Below are 16,253 nucleotides of genomic sequence, written 5' to 3' on the forward strand. Positions count from 1 at the left end.
CCTAAGTCTTTCTTTGGCTGCGCTCTGGAAGTGATCTGTTAATTCTGCTAAACTTTAATTAAAACTGAAACTAAAACTGAAACTAAACTTTATAAAAACTAAATAAAAATGTGTTCACAAAATAAAAACTCAACTAAAACTAACAACAATATTAATGAAACTAATTAAAACTAAACTGAATTGTATAGCAAATTTGAAAATTAAAAATTCAAAACTATAATAACCTTGTTACTTATTGGTCTTTATAATTATTTTGCACTTTAATCTGTGTGAAATTTTTTACTTTATACATTTTTGTGTATTACTTTATTGTATGTAAATGTTATTTTTGTTATAAGAAAAAAGTTATTAAACCTGTTATAGTTTATGACAACACTGTTTTTGCAACTAAATTTCAATACCGTGATAATATTGTAATCCGTGATAAAAGCATTAGCAATTAATGGCAACATGAAAATTTCATACCGTCATATGCCTAGTTGATATAGAGTTTGTGAGGTTGAAATCAAATGTGAGGAGATTAAAAAAAAAACTGGAGACTGCACAGAACAAAACAAAAGCACAGAATATAATAAAATAAAACAAAACACAGAACAAAACAAAACAAAACAGCACAAAAATAAATAAATGCATAAAAAACATTACTGTTGCACTGTCTTATGCCGAGTTCACACTGCACGATTTTAGCCCGATTTTTCACTCGCCGACAGGTTTTGCGAAATCGCCGACAAATGCCCGACATCGGAGGCAAATCGGTGCTCCTTCACGCGAGTGACAATCACGCAGTGTGAATTATCAAAGACGCGATCTGAGGGAATCGCCGACACGTCGCAGACGCCCGCAAAATTTTTGGCATGCTAAATATCTGGAGCTGTCGGCGATTCACAATCACACTGTGTGAAATGAGTTCTGACTGAAAAACACATCTGCGATGACCTACAGCCAATGAGAGACCAAGCTACAGGGCAAAGGGACGTTCGGGGAGGAGTTATAGACCAGAATATCAGTATTTTAATAGATATATGAACAATTATATCTTACAGAAACAAGCACAAACATTTGCTTGATCAGCCACAACATCAGCATAACAGTTAGTGCAAAATTATTTACCTCCAACTCTCTTTGCAGAACACCCAATCCCTGTTCTTTTTCTTTTTTTTTTCTTTTTCTCCTTGTAGCTGGAAATCTGCTCACAGACTATTTGCGGGCTATATATATATTTTAATAATTACAGTCTCGCTCGAGAACTCCGGTCTGACGCACGCGGGTTCTCGCGTTATTTCCTTATCACTTCTCGCGTGTGTTTTGTTGTGAAACCTAGTTTGCGGACCAGACAGAGCTGTCGGCAATTCTTCCTATTGTGAAGTCATGCAGTGTGAAACCCCCTGTCGCCGATCCATCGTGCAATGTGAACACAGCAGCAACTGAATGCTACCCCAGATAGTCACGCAGTGTGAAAACCACGGCGATCCGACGAGTTTGAAAATCGTGCAGTGTGAACTCGGCATTAACGGCTGCTTGCAAAATCATACAGCGTGACCAATGCAGTCTGATTCATAAACAACTGACTCTCAAAGTCACAAGTTATCAGTTCAAAATTTTAGGCATGTATGTAGAGCTGCACGATTAATCGTTAAAAGATCGCGATCTCGATTCAGACAACCACACGATCTCATTTCTAAACGACAACGATTCTCCCGTTTCTATTAAACCTTTGACAAAGTCTTACCGGATCATTCAAATCTGCGTTCGCACTGCCGCTGACACACAGAGAGCAGTTACCATGTTTGGTTAAGAAACAGCTTCACAAACAGTCTTTTCAACTACACAGTATTATTTCTGTCGTACAGTCATTCATATTATCACAGAAATACTGGGATGAAAGTTTATAATTCAGATATAAACATTGATGTCTATGGTATAGCGCGACCAAAACAGAGCAAATCCGCGTTTGAAAGTTACTGCCACATAACATTTGTGTCGATTGCACTGTTTCGCCACTAGGTGGTGAAAAGTGACTTGAATGAATCATTTATTCAAGAGAATCAAATAAATGTTTTTTGAGCAGCAAATCAGAATATTTGAATGATTTCTGAAGGATCATGTGACAGGAGTAATGATGCTAAAAATTCAGTTTTGAAATCGCAGGAATAAATTACATTTTAAAATATATTCCAATAGAAAGCAGTTATTTTAAATCGTAAAAATATTTCACAGTATAACTGCTTTTGCTGTATTTTGTATCAAATAAATGCAGGCTTGGTGAGCAGAAGAGAATTCTTTAAAAAACATAAAAAATCTTACTGTTCAAAATCTTTTGACTGGTAGTGTATATTAAAATGTTTAATAATTCATTCAAATTAATTAAACACTTTTAAATAGAATGCAGCAATAATATTTTGCCACACATTATTTTGTTTAGCTCAGAATCGTGGGAGAATCGTGATCTCTATTTGAAAAAAAAAAATTGTGATTCCCAAATTATCCAGAATCGTGCAGCTCTACATGTATGCATACACACATTGTGCAGCATGAACTTAAACTATCAGACAGCAGCCAGTGTTTTTAAAGAGATAAGCATGGAAAAATACATTTGCATAATCCCAGCTACTCTACTCTAATCTCTTTTGGTTGGGTTGGACTGGTCCTATCTCAGGGACCATAAAGAGGAACATATCAGACTTACAATAGGTTCAGTTGGCAGAACATGAAAGAAAAAGAACATCAGTGTGTCTAAAAAATTTTTTTCATCAAGCTCATGCGCAAATCCCTGCATGTGATCGCAACATCTGATAAAACCATATCTTGTTTTCCTGTTATGGTATCTCTCAATGACTAGAAGGGATATCAGTGAAGAGTATCTAACTAAATTTTGGTTTCTGGTTAGTATGAAAACAGATTCGACCTACTGATGTGGTCTATAGATCCAGCACAGAACTTTCCATAGAACTTCTTGGCTCCAAGGTCCCTGAGGTCTTGGATGGTGTAAGGCCAAAGGTGCAGGACATTATTCCTGGAGAAGGTGTCTCTTTTTTCAATCACCACCACCTTGGCACCAAGCAAAGCCAGCTCTATGGCAGTCCGAAAGCCACAGGGACCGCCACCAATGATGAGACACTGTGAAAACAAACAAGTTTGGCATTATTTAAAGGACTTATTTAAATGACACTGTTGGGCATTTTTATGGAGAGCGTCTACAAGTGGAAGCAAAGACTCACTCCAAACACGTCAACTTCCTGACCAATCAAAACCAATTTGTGCATTCCCATTCTTCTGGCACAATCAAATGGTATGATTTCACCTACCCACTTGTCACTTTAAACCCAATCCAAGCAAGTTCAAGCACAAGCCAGGACTGGGTGACGTCTCTACTTGTCTCTCTCAACAAAGCAGGGATTATGACTGTAGTTTCTAAGAAAAACATGACAAGTGTTACGGTTTACTTGACCTAATATGGTGTACAAACTCACATATCCATAAAAGGCTGGTTCAAAAGTGGTCATAAAATGGCAAAAACACTTTAATCACACTTTTATTACCTGTCATTAGATGGCAAGAGAAGACAATATTGAACAAAATGAATTGCTGCACTAACCTGGTGGCGTTTAGATGGAAAGACAGTTTCAAAGTTTTGGCTTTGGGAAATGTAATAGTTTGACCATTTATGTCCACATATGGCAATCATTTTCACATTAGAGGTGTTTGAACAAGGTGCATTTATAAAACTCTTTAAGCTTAAATATGCAATTCATATATTTAAAGGGATAGTTCACCCAAAAAAGAAAATTCTGTCATCGATTACTCAACCTCATGTCGTTCCAAACCTGTAAGACCTTCGTTCATCTTCGGGACACAAATTAAGACATTTTTAATTAAATCCGAGAGCTTTCTGACCCTGCATAGACAGCAACGCAACTGAAACGTTCAAGGCCCAGCTTCGACAGACACAGAAGAGAAGAAATTGTTGAATAAAGTCGTTATATTGGTTTTCTTTTTACACAAAAAGTATTCTCGTAGCTTCATAACATTAAGGTTGAACCACTGATGTCACATGGACTATTTTAACAATGTCCTTATACCTTTTTGGGCCTTGAACGTGGTAGTTGTGTTGAGTCAGGGTCAGGGTCAGGGTCAGGGTCAGAAAGCTCTTGGATTTCATGAAAACTTAATTTGTGTTCTGAAGATGAATGATGGTCTTACGGGTTTGGAACGACATGAGGGTGAGTAATTAATGACAGAATTTTCATTTTTGGGTGAACTACCCCTTTAAGAGGAATTAATTTTTCCAATTCAACAATTCAGGAATGTTATGTTCTCCTTTGCACATGAACAACTTTAGTTTTGTGCAACCAACCAAACTGCTTTTACAGGAACCACAATTTCTGCCATCATTCTTTATCTTAGTGTTTGACTGGTGATCCCAACTTCCTGTAAGATGAGTCAGTATGTCTACGCTTCCTGTTCCAGACATGATCCCTGGAGAAAGTGCTACTCTCAGCTTCAGACACCACTGTAGGCTTCTGTCTCTTTACATTACTACTTTTGAAGACATTTAGAAAGGCGTTTTCTGTGCCAGAGCAATGCTGACCTGCATTCAAAAGCCAAGCTTTAGGATTAATTTTACTGTCTTTCAAGAATGGAAGAAGTTCATTTATTCATTCATTCAGAGTTTCCATTTTTGGGTGAACTATTCCTTTAATACTGTTGTTGTGAAATAAGTCATCAAATTTGTGCGAGATAAACCTTAAGCGCACAATGCAAACCTATGCAAACAAACTACGACTTGCTCCACAACCAAAATAACAGCAATAATCGTAGCATAGACCGAGTTAAAACACTAGAAATAAATAGCTAAAGCCCCAGAGATTAGCATTTAATCCTCTTAAACTGACACTTAACTGCAAAACAAATATTCCTTAAAGGTTTCCAATTATTTCAACACCTTATCGAGCTCAAATGAGGTCAATAAGTCCACAGGCAAAACCACTATTGAAAATGCGCTAAGCACAATCTCAATACGTCTGCTAAGTCAAGTGACCTGAGATTGACTCTTCCATTGAATGCTCAGTGCTCACAAACATCTACACAATAACACAGTGGTTTAGTTAATGCATAGCAGATTTTGACAGTAACCCTGAGCTTAGAGTTAAACAAAGACGACTTATTTTCCCAAGCTAACACAATAATACCAGCCCAAACACTTGCTAGCATGCAGCCTCCACAAAAAGTAAGCCCAGATTAGCATGGTATGGCACTCCAACATTGAGATCATGCCATTCTCATGAGTTAAAGCAACATTACGGAATCATCTGATGAGGAAAATCATTTGTATGGGATTTCAGTGGCGTATTTTTACAGTCAAACCATTGCTAATGCTAACATGACGATTCGGATCTCTTAAACGCAAGCATTTTAGGCCATCTCTAGAGGTAAAATCTATTCTAAATGAGCTCTAGATAGACAAAACCCCTAACCTCCTAACCTTTGACCCTTCAGTCCAACGGTCAACTGCAGTGGAAAAATGGCTAAAACTAAATGATGCTGATCCTCATTTCCTGTTTCCTTTTATAAATAGAAAGAACACAAGATGCAGTGCCAAAAGAGCCATCGCAACAGCGATCTCAGCCATTTTTATCAGGAAAAAGTGATTTGACTAACAAATATGGATATGAAAATGAGTTGCTGTTGGTGCTATTTAAATTCTCTTTAGTTATGCAGCAAATAGTGACATTTTTAGCCAAAGAATCCCATAAATGTACAGCTAACAAGTTTGTCATCTTATACAACATAAGATCATCAATTAAAATCTCCACGTGAGCTTTCAAAGCACCTTTATTTAAAGATTTTTGTTTCCTCTAAGTGTGAGATTTTAAGTACATGTCTAGAGCTCTACAGACTTACTCTGGTGTCCACGCAGGCTTTGCCCTTACTGTACTCCTTGTGGCTTACTCTCTTGTCCAGTTTCCCCCAGAGGCCTTTGGCCTTCCAGTAGGTGACGGCAGCTTTCAGGCTGCTGTAGAAGCCTCTGTGGTCGGAGGGGTTCAGCTCCAGCTGCCTGCAGAGGACGCTGAAGGCCTGCAGGGTGCCTTTACAGGTAGTGGCCTGCACGAAGTTCTCAAACAGCTGGCCGGCCTGAGATGTACGCTCGTCCTCCATCTCCCCCATCCTTCCTATTTTAACTCACTCTTTCCCTCTGTGGACAGGGGGTGCTGGCATTCCTTTTCAAGACTGGGGAAAGAAAAGGAAGATTAGGCTTTATTTGTTTTTACACTAGGACCAAAGTGACATAAATTTCATGATTTGCAATCAGCCATCCATATGTGGAAAAAAAACATCCTATATATGGTTATACAGTGCTGTGAAATTACTAAAAATGGTAGGCAGTTCACATTGTGTAAATTCATTTTTTGCTTTAGGGCTCTGATTGCAGCCCGTCAATGCTGTTTGTATATAAAGGTAAATTATATCAATAAAACACCACTGTCCTTATAAGAACTAGGGATATAGCCTACACATCTACATAATTTCATAAAAAGCAGGGCGATTTAAACTGGGAATAAATTGTGAAAATTTAAATGATAAAAAAAAAAACATTACATTTACCAAATAATTTGGTATAATGCATAAAACTAAATACAATAAACAATAAATAGTACTAAATAATAAAAAATAAAAAGTACAAAAAATACAGTAAAAGTAAAACGGGTACATAAATAATACAAATATATAAAAGTAAACCATCAACTTAATAAAAGTCATTTTTTCCTGATAATTATAACAATTTGCTTTGACAATGACAATTGCAAACAATTATTTAATTTTGTTGGGTTGGTTTTTTTATATTTTGGAAATGTGGTGTCCCATGCCAGGGGAATATCATATTTGGAATAAAATAATAATAAAATAAAATAAATAATAAAAAATAACAAAATCAAACAAAACTAAAACAAAAAATTAAATAATAACATAAAATAAAAAATAAAATACTAGTCAACAGCTGGACAAAGTCAACCATCTGTACAAATACCTAATAGCAATGTACATGTCAATCTGGACCAACAGACAATGCCTTGGTAAAAACAGTGCATTCTATCCTGAAGTACTTCTGGTAAATTAAATGAAAATGCTCTAGATTTTTAGCTGAGTGACACTTGGCATGTGCTGTAAAATAGGCCAGAAGAGTCACGTTAACTCAGAGTCAAGTGCTTGATAGGATTAATGCATGCAGAGCAAACGGGACAGAACAAAGGAATGTTTAACGAGAATCAGGACACCAAGATTGGCCCAGTTGTAGACAACCTGTGAGCCAGAAAATATTTTCATACACAAAGAGCTGCCAGCACATTCTTCAAAAATTTCTCAGAAGAAGAGTGTAAATATGTTTGGAACGACAATATTATGCATTTCTCAATGCGTCCTTCAGATGAATTGGTTGAGGAAATCAATTCGTCTTCCAGTTGCAAATGAAGAGTTGATTTGGGAGTGAAACCAGAGCGGAGTGATATGTGAATGATTTGAATGCATCACCTGAACGAGTGAGCAGACTTGTCGAAAGCTTGAACCCAATAGCAGTCCTGCATCTTTCTCTCCATTAACACTCCTGAGGGTCACTTGAGTCGCAGCAGCCTAATCAAATCTGACAGCTGGCAAGACCTTCTCATTTATCTGCAGGGTGGCATTAGCTGCTCTCTCCTGATTCATTTGTGCAGCCACATCCACTGTTTATTACCATTTTCACTGGTCCTCTACCATCAAAAACACACATAAAAATATACCATGACCATGGTCCTTGAATTCTCCAAGGACCAACGAGAGCAGTGAGTTTTTACATGTCACCAATGCTCAATGCAGCCAGTGCAGTGTGGGAAAGTTCCCATTGCTAAATTTAACCATGCTAAAAAGGCAGTAGGGGATATTTCTTGAAGCAAGAAGTGCCAGGAAAGTTGTCCTGGCAGAAAATCATAAGAAAAACAGCAAGACGGGTCTCATTTAGAAGCTACAAATCAAACTGTGTCTCTAGAAACAGCCACTCGACAGATGGCACAACTGCAAGCAGTGGAATTCAAGTTAACACCCTTTGGCATTGCCTTCAAATATATTTTTCAACAGGATCATGCACATTTGCCCATCCTGTCTATCATTAATAGTCATTGAAGACTAGCATATGCTAATGTCACAGTGATCGCCAAGCAAATTGACTGCGACAGCTCAGACCTGCAGTCTTTCAGCATAAGGACTAGACTGATCTTTTTGCAGGAGCTTCAGCTTTGAGAAACCATCAAAGGGTTCAACTGTGTCCCACTGGATTCAGCAGAAAGCGGCACCACTTCAAACTGGAATTCCTAAGAGCCAACATTCCTACAACACTAATATTATTCATGTGACCTACAGGAGCACACAAACGGGAATTGACCTTCTCTACTATTGTCCACCAAGGCTGCATTTATTTGATAAAAACACAATAAAAACAGTAATACTGTAAAATATTACTACAATTCAAAATAACTTTTCTATTTGACTATATTTTAAAAGGTAAATTTATTTCTGTGATGGCAAAGCTGAATTTTCAGCATCATTACTCCAGCCTTCAGTGTCACATGATCCTTCAGAAATCATTCTAATATGCTGATTTGCTGATCAAGAAACATTCCTTATTTTATTCAGTGTTGAAAACAAGCAGTCATTAATGCTTGTAGGGAAAGTACACCCTTCTGAGTCAATATGCATTAGTAGTTTACTGCCTGAAGTAAAAGACTATTACAGTACAGGCAAACAAAAGTAACTGGAGAGCAATGCTGCTGCTTTGGAGAGTTTGGTTACACTGGTTGAGGTGACGTTGGTAATTGTTAGCCAGCTGACCTATAAGAAACAAACAATGCGTAGCTGATGCCATCAACTGTAGAGTAGACTTGTGCCGGTATTCGGTAATGCGATATATCACGGTAATGAATATGCACGATATTGTTATCGTGGGCACTTCTAAATACCGTGAATAATTATATATTACAAATTATTCAGAATTTTGAATGCATTTTAAGAATACTTTTCCCATAAACTGGTCAAAATGCACAACACCACTGTATGCTGGATGAAAGACCCGTGAGCACTCTGATGTAAAGCGGACGTGAAGCACATGGCGGAACATGCGAGATAATCGCAACATGAAAATTTGATACCGGCATATCCCTACTGTAGAGTGAAGCAATATAGGACCGGGGAAAGCTTTTTTTGGACACATACAATAGATTGGGTTTGGTGGTAATGGCAAAACACATCAAGTTGAAATAATATATTGTTAACATGATCAATTATCTGCTAATAAAACAGATTATTTAAATTTATTGGTATTGGTCAATCTTTAAAAACAGTAATGGTAATGGTGCATCTCTATTTGAAACTAAGATGTTTCACAATTTAAAGTGTCACTGGTATTCCTGCACAAGAGGTATGAAATAATTTTTACATGCTTGCATACTTCACCAAGAACACCCGAGAAATAAAGCAAATCAAATAGGAGTCTGAAATGGTATTTCCTTACAGGGACACTTATTCCCAATGATTTTTTCCAACACAGTCAAAAGTGCATAAAAAATATTATTTTCCTATTTGTCAGAAATAAAGGTTCATAAAAATTAGAGATGCACCGATTGCAATTTTCTTGGCCGATTCCGATTTCTGATTTTTTGTTAGTGTGATCTGCTGATTCCGATTTTCTTTCTAAGAACTATAATTGACAGCATATACAAACAAAAATCTACTTTTCTTCAATGCAAAGTTTTATTTTCATAAAAAAACACAGGTAAAAAGTCAGTAATAAAATAAGAACAAATATAAAAAAAATTGCAAACAGCACAAATAAATGCAATAGAATAAAGAGAGCTATGAAACTAAGTTTTTCAGGTTAAGTAAGTTTTATTCAGGTAAGAAATACAACAGAAATGAAAGTAATCAAATGTAAAATAACAAATTCAGTGTTATTTTACATTTGATATTAATTTCTGTAATCTTCATTGTAAAAATTAAATAAAGATTAATGCTTACCATTAAAGTTATAAAACGTATTCAAAGTGACTTTCTTTGTCTTTTGGTCTTTCATTAACATTACAGACAGCAGCAGTAATATTGGACTGCGGTCCCTTTAAGAGTTTATCCACGGACCCAATATACTGTTACAAAACATGCGTTCTCATTCTCAACTATTTAACGTTCTAAAACTGACTGTGTGTAACTGGATACTCGCCAAAACGGGCATTTTAGCGTTTTAGCGCAGTTAGCCACTCATTTTGGTATTTGTGGCTCACAAGCTGTTTGAGACTGAGCGCGGATTGTGCTCTCCACTAATATAGATCAGTGGTGGTGCGCGCGCGTTTGGTGTAAGCGTGAAACCTGCGGGAATGACTAAAATAATGCGCAATACAAGCACTATTTAACCGGAGCGAATGAGACGTGTGTGAGAGAGGAGTCGTCGTCGGAGAGAAGAGAGTGAGAATGCGCGGCTGACGTTATTGCCTGTGCCGCAGGTAACAAAACGGAGCGGCTCGGAATCGGAAAGAAGTGAGACTGACCGGCCGATCACTGATCCAGGCCGACCATGAGGAAAATCGGCCGATTCCGATCCCTGGCCGATCGATCGGTGCATCTCTAATAAAAATTGCTATGTGTGATTTTCTGCACAGTAGTTTAAGAGGCAGGATATCTGATATTGTATGAGGTCCAAGTCCTTCCTGTTTGTGCACTTTTTACTGCTTTGTGGTGGACAAAGAATTCAAAGCAGCCCCTCTGGATCACATAAATGCTAAAATGTTAACACTTTTTAGAATTGCACAATATAGCTCTTAACTTAAATATACCTCTTAAGGACTAATTACCATAGCAAGCAAACCATCTTGAAAGAAAAAAATGCAAAGAGGCAAAATCAGCTATTTTGGGATCATGGTTCCTGAGAATGATATACAATCAGTCTTGTTCCAACAAATTCTGCAAGCCGCAAAATGGCACAACTTATCATACGTTAGGGTAAAATGAAGGGGAAGATGTAGGTCAAACCTGTAATGAGTTCTCTAGAGTAATGTGTTTAGTAGAGATTTGCTCGAGTGACAGCGAACTAAGCAACACCCATGTGTAACCAGGAATCCCTAAAGTCATCAAAATCAACAGCAGGCCGAATATTCCCACTAGATATATAACTGCTAAACACTGTGTGTTGTTGTGCAAAACAAAGATTTGCAAAGACGCATTGTGAGGCATTTACATTGAGATTTTCAGAGGAACGCTGATGTATGAACAAAGTCTGAATACTCTGTAGGGTAAGAAAATATGCTATAATGACACAGTAGGCTGCATTTTGCATTTGGAAATTTGTAAGAAATTTGAAAGAAAATGATGCATCAACTAAAAGCAGCTTGCACTTTAAATCTGGCTATATTGCAGTATTAATGTTATGAAAGCCCATTTCTGCCTGAAAAAAAAATTAAAAGGTAATTGACTTTCTCATTATCACTACTTTATATCTCACAATTACTGTACGACTTTCTCACAATTTGTACTTCAGTTCTCATAATTGCGATTCGGTTTGCATTATTGCCATTTCTCATGACTGCGACTTTATTTCTCACAATTGATTGCAACTGATTGCGCAACATTACATCACACAATTCCAACTGTGTTTCTCGCAATTGCAACTTTGTTTCTTGTAATTGTGAATCTGTTTCTCAGAATTGCGACTTTGTTAGCGGCTTTTCTTGTGATTGCGACTTTCTCTCAATTGCTACTTTTACATTGTATTTTTGACTTGGGTGATAATCCCTCAATGTGACTTTTTATATGACTTTTAATTTCTTTTAACATTTTCTACATTTAATGCCAGTTCACACCAAGAATGATAACGATAACTATAAAGTTTTATCATTCTAATTCTATTGGAATAGGAAAGTCCACACATCAACTATAATGATAATGACACAGAGGAATTCTTTGAATTGTTGGAATCACTTTTAAAATAATTGTTTCCAGCTGATAAACGATAAAAACACTGACAGCCAATCAGAAACTATCCTGCTTTAAAGATGGCAAAACTGCAGCATGTGCTTAGAATAAACAGAATGGTTATCGTTCTTGATGAGAACAGGCTTTTACCCATTTTATTTTTCACTCTGAGGCGGACATGGGCACCCTTATAACATGGAGAAACATTCTGGTGGTTCCTGCTCAGAATAGACAGGTCTCAAGTTTCAAGCTCTACCATGGTGTGATTCTATAGCCGTACAGCAATGTACAGTAGGTTCAAAGCCTCAGCAGTAGGCTAATGAAGTCCTGGGGTAAATAATCCTAGTTGAGTTTGCTTAAACTTTTAAAACAGATTCATCTTTCCACAAATATGACTTTTAAGAACTCTTGCACTTTTGTCCTCTTCTTCTTCTAAGATTCTGTCAGATACTGTACCCTGCAGACATCAAGATTTCTGGCAGCATCTTTAACTGATCCTGTTGTGTGGATGATGTGATCCTTACGATAACAAACCCACAACTTTCCACTTCCTCTAACGTTCTCTAACCTACTGGGAACAGAAGGAAGGATTATAAAGGAAATATGGAGGAGGAAGTTAAAGACTTTAAACGTGATGCCGCTCCAGACAAGCAGGTCAAATGGCATCACACCCAAATGGTTTCAACTCAAAAAGGTTAGTTTACTCTGGATTAAAGTCTTTCCGTTACACTACATCAGGATGGCCAACTGCAACCATGTATTTGCTAGAATTAAGAGATTTAGGTCAACTTTGGTCTCATTTACAAATGGAAAACTCTTAGTAACCTTTACAACGACATGCAAAACTACATATCTGTGGTTAATTAAAATAACGGAGCCTGTCATCTGGGTATTAATATAAACCGTTCCAACGCTTTTAGTATCAATCCTCTGAAGATATCAAATAACCCCATAAAGCAACTCTATAAATACAGGTGTCCAGATGTTTTTCTCAGATGGGTCGTGAAAAACTACAAACCACTATGAGAAGCATTACTGCTTCCACATGAACCAGCTGGAGTCTGATCAACCAGCCGGTAGGGTTGCTTTAGCGTGAACAGCCCTGCCTTCACCTTAAGCGAATCAGTGTTGCGAATTGGAGGGAATGTGAAATAGAATCCAACAGAAGAATGTATGCAACTCCACAAAAAAAGCTTGTATTTTTCTGAGCGTGTCATATTGTGATATACTACCCACAAGAAACGTATGAGAGGATCACGGCAGTCCAAAAGGAACGGACTGGTTGTGTTATTTTGAGAGATGGACTCCGCAGTGCAGCAGATAAACTTTCAGCATTCACATCTGTGGATAATTGGAGTCAAGCCATTTTTAACTGAACTTCCACTGAGAGTCATATTTTAAAAAAAATCACAAAATACTCGGAATAACCTAAAAGGCTCAAAAAGGCTCCGACAGCATTTGTGTTGGCCCTTTTGTTTGTCATTTCCACCTCATGAACTTCTGTGCAGCTTCATATTTCACAGTTGTTACTTTATATCTCACAATAGTGACTTTATTGATGATAACTGTAACTTTCTCACAATTGCGACTTCACTTCTGACAACTGCAACTTTATTTTTTACAATTGCAACTTTATTTCTCACAGTTGCGACTTTATATCTCAATTCTATTTCGCACATTTTTTATTTCTCAGATTTGCTTCTTTAGCGTTCAACATTTGCAACTCTCTCACAATTGCAATTTGCTTCATTTCTCACAACTGTTACTTTTCCGTAAAATTGCAACTTTATTCCTTATTGCCGTAACTATTGTCATCATTTGTAAGTCGCTTTGGATAAAAGCATCTGTTAAATGACTAAATGTAAATCTTATAATTGCGACTTTGACAATTGCAACTTTATTTCTAACTGTCTATTTATCATAAATGTAACAATCTCTCAATTGCAACTTTATCTCACAAATGCAACTTTCTGACAATTGTGACTTAATTTCTCATATTTGCTTAATTTCTCACAATTGCGACTCAGTTTGCAATTTTTTTTCACAATTGTGACTTTATTTCTCAAAACTGTGCTTAATGCTCATATTTGCTTCCCCCCTCACATTCTCTTCTTTATTTCTAACACTTTCAAATTTGCTTAATTTGTCATAATTTCTGACGTTAAAGGGGTCATATGATGCTGCTAAAAAGCATTTCTCATATTAATTGGTTTTCTCAAATTTTCTAATTTCCCACATTTGCATCTTCATTTCTCACAATTGCAATTTCTCTGCACATCTTTCCTCATGCCTGTGGTGAAGCTGTGGTCAATTAATCAGAAATCCATTTTAAAGAACAACGCCATAGTTCTAGTGTATTCTTGTCTTTCTGTGTGCTCAGAATGGCCCTTATAAGTCAACGCCATATTCCAGGAAGAGCAGATTGTGTAACACTATCATTTTGCCCCATAGGCAGCAGAGGGACAACATATCCAAAAGCTCTCATAAACAACCACATAATCTTCAACAGAAACTGCACAGATCAAAAAAGCAAACACCTTATGGTGCATTTCAGAAATTGCATTAGGAAAGCCCATATAAAAACAAGAGGGTGTTACACTTCAGTATCACTGCTGGAAATTTAGGATATAGACACACGTATTACAAAATAAGAACACATTTATCTGTGCAAGTCACTGCACATGTTCATTACAAAATAAAATGAGCACACAAATAGAGAAGAAACACCTGCAAGCAAATGATTCATCAACTGAGACACATTGGATGCTAGTCTGAGCCCGATGATCTCTACAGTCTGAGCAATTCACACTAACAATGAGTAATCCAGTCTGACCAAAACTATTCAAGTTACATAAAACAGAATTCAGGAAACTTGCATAAGAAACACCCATCACCACTGGAAAATGCTTAATGTTCAAAACATCTTACTCAGCATCTTCACACCTGTCAACTGTTTACCTGAGAACAGCCCTAACAAGGGACCAAAACTGGTCTCTTGGAGACTTTCCTGGAAAATCTATTCGGTAACTGTGTTTTGGAGCAGGTTTTTACATAGTAGACCATGTTGGACCAGCAACACATAGCTTTAAGGCGGTCCTTCAGATAGATTTCCCAAAACTGAATGTTGTCAGTTTAGCCAATGACTATATCAAACAACAGATAATATTACAAAAATCATGCTTTAGTGCTGTATTGCCATTATCTAAGAGATAAGCTCCAAACCAAACCCAGACAGCTGACGAACACTCCAAAGGCTGCAGTAAATTATTTAAACCACTTTTGAAACTAACCTGACTAAGATGTAATCAAACACCCGATTGGAAATCCAATACAAACTTGCCATAATTTATTTAATTCATTACCATAACATAAATATCGATCCTATTTATTTGTTTTAATATTACAATGTTATTTTCACATTTATGGCAACAGTGTAGGCCTATTCTGTCAACGCAGCGCGTGCCCAATATAGCGCATCAGCAGCTCGTGCGCTGACACGCGCTCAAATGAAGTGATCAGCAAACTTACATTTTCCGCTGTAATGTGACTTTCGGCTTCAGCGACAGCGGCAGAATCTGTTTGACAGCGGTTGATATTATCCGTATAGCGTATCTGAGCTCTAACTTATGTCACACACAAAGAAACATGTTTGTATCTTATGACTCCATCCACTCGGTTGTTGAGATCAGTCGCGCTCGCGACTCACTGGCTGTTTATGCGCTTTATAATTAGAGGCGGCGCTTTCCATGACGCCCAATGGGAAGTTCAGATAAACTTGGAAGGCGAATCCCACCGTTAAATTTTTTAGCAGTCGTTTGTATTTTACTTCATTCTCTGGACAAACTGTCCACACACACAAACTGTCACACACACACACATTGCGTCTCATGTTTTACTGCCCTGTACCAACTGTCCTAGACGCCTCGTGTTCCCAGCACCTGGTCTCTTTCCTTTATCATTCACTCTAGTTTTATCAAACTCCCAGAAAATAGACCATCAGATGTGTATCTTCTTTACGCCAAATCTATTTTTCATTGTTTTTCATATTATGCTACTGTACTATATAAAAAGTTGAGTCTTGATAAATATGATGAGCGTGTATTTTGTCTTACCTACACACCAGAGGAATAGCTATGCTGGCGCGAGCAGCAGGTTTAATCACACACATGCTGACAGGTGTTTCATTAGGATAGGCAGTGAATGAGTGGTGAACGAGATGTTGTACTCTGTCGCCATCTACTGGACTATTAAAGAATGTGCACACTTTA

General features: G+C 37.3%; 1 protein-coding gene across 1 annotated transcript in view; it reads right to left on the reverse strand.

Moving 5' to 3' along the window:
- The window catches only part of LOC107745933 (protein-methionine sulfoxide oxidase mical2b-like), a 63,809-nt gene extending 48,112 nt beyond the window's left edge, over window positions 1-15,697 (reverse strand). The window contains exons 1-3 of the mRNA XM_016559970.1: window positions 15,514-15,697; window positions 5,902-6,228; window positions 2,910-3,117 (exon numbers count right to left, since the gene is read on the reverse strand). Coding sequence (XP_016415456.1) covers window positions 2,910-3,117; window positions 5,902-6,165 — 472 coding nt within the window. The 5' untranslated portion in view covers window positions 6,166-6,228; window positions 15,514-15,697. The remainder of the gene's footprint in view (window positions 1-2,909; window positions 3,118-5,901; window positions 6,229-15,513) is intronic.
- Window positions 15,698-16,253: the final 556 nt, after the last annotated feature.

Source organism: Sinocyclocheilus rhinocerous, unplaced genomic scaffold (assembly GCF_001515625.1).
Source record: "Sinocyclocheilus rhinocerous isolate Xijiao unplaced genomic scaffold, SAMN03320098_v1.1 scaffold2183, whole genome shotgun sequence".
Lineage (NCBI taxonomy): Eukaryota > Metazoa > Chordata > Actinopteri > Cypriniformes > Cyprinidae > Sinocyclocheilus > Sinocyclocheilus rhinocerous.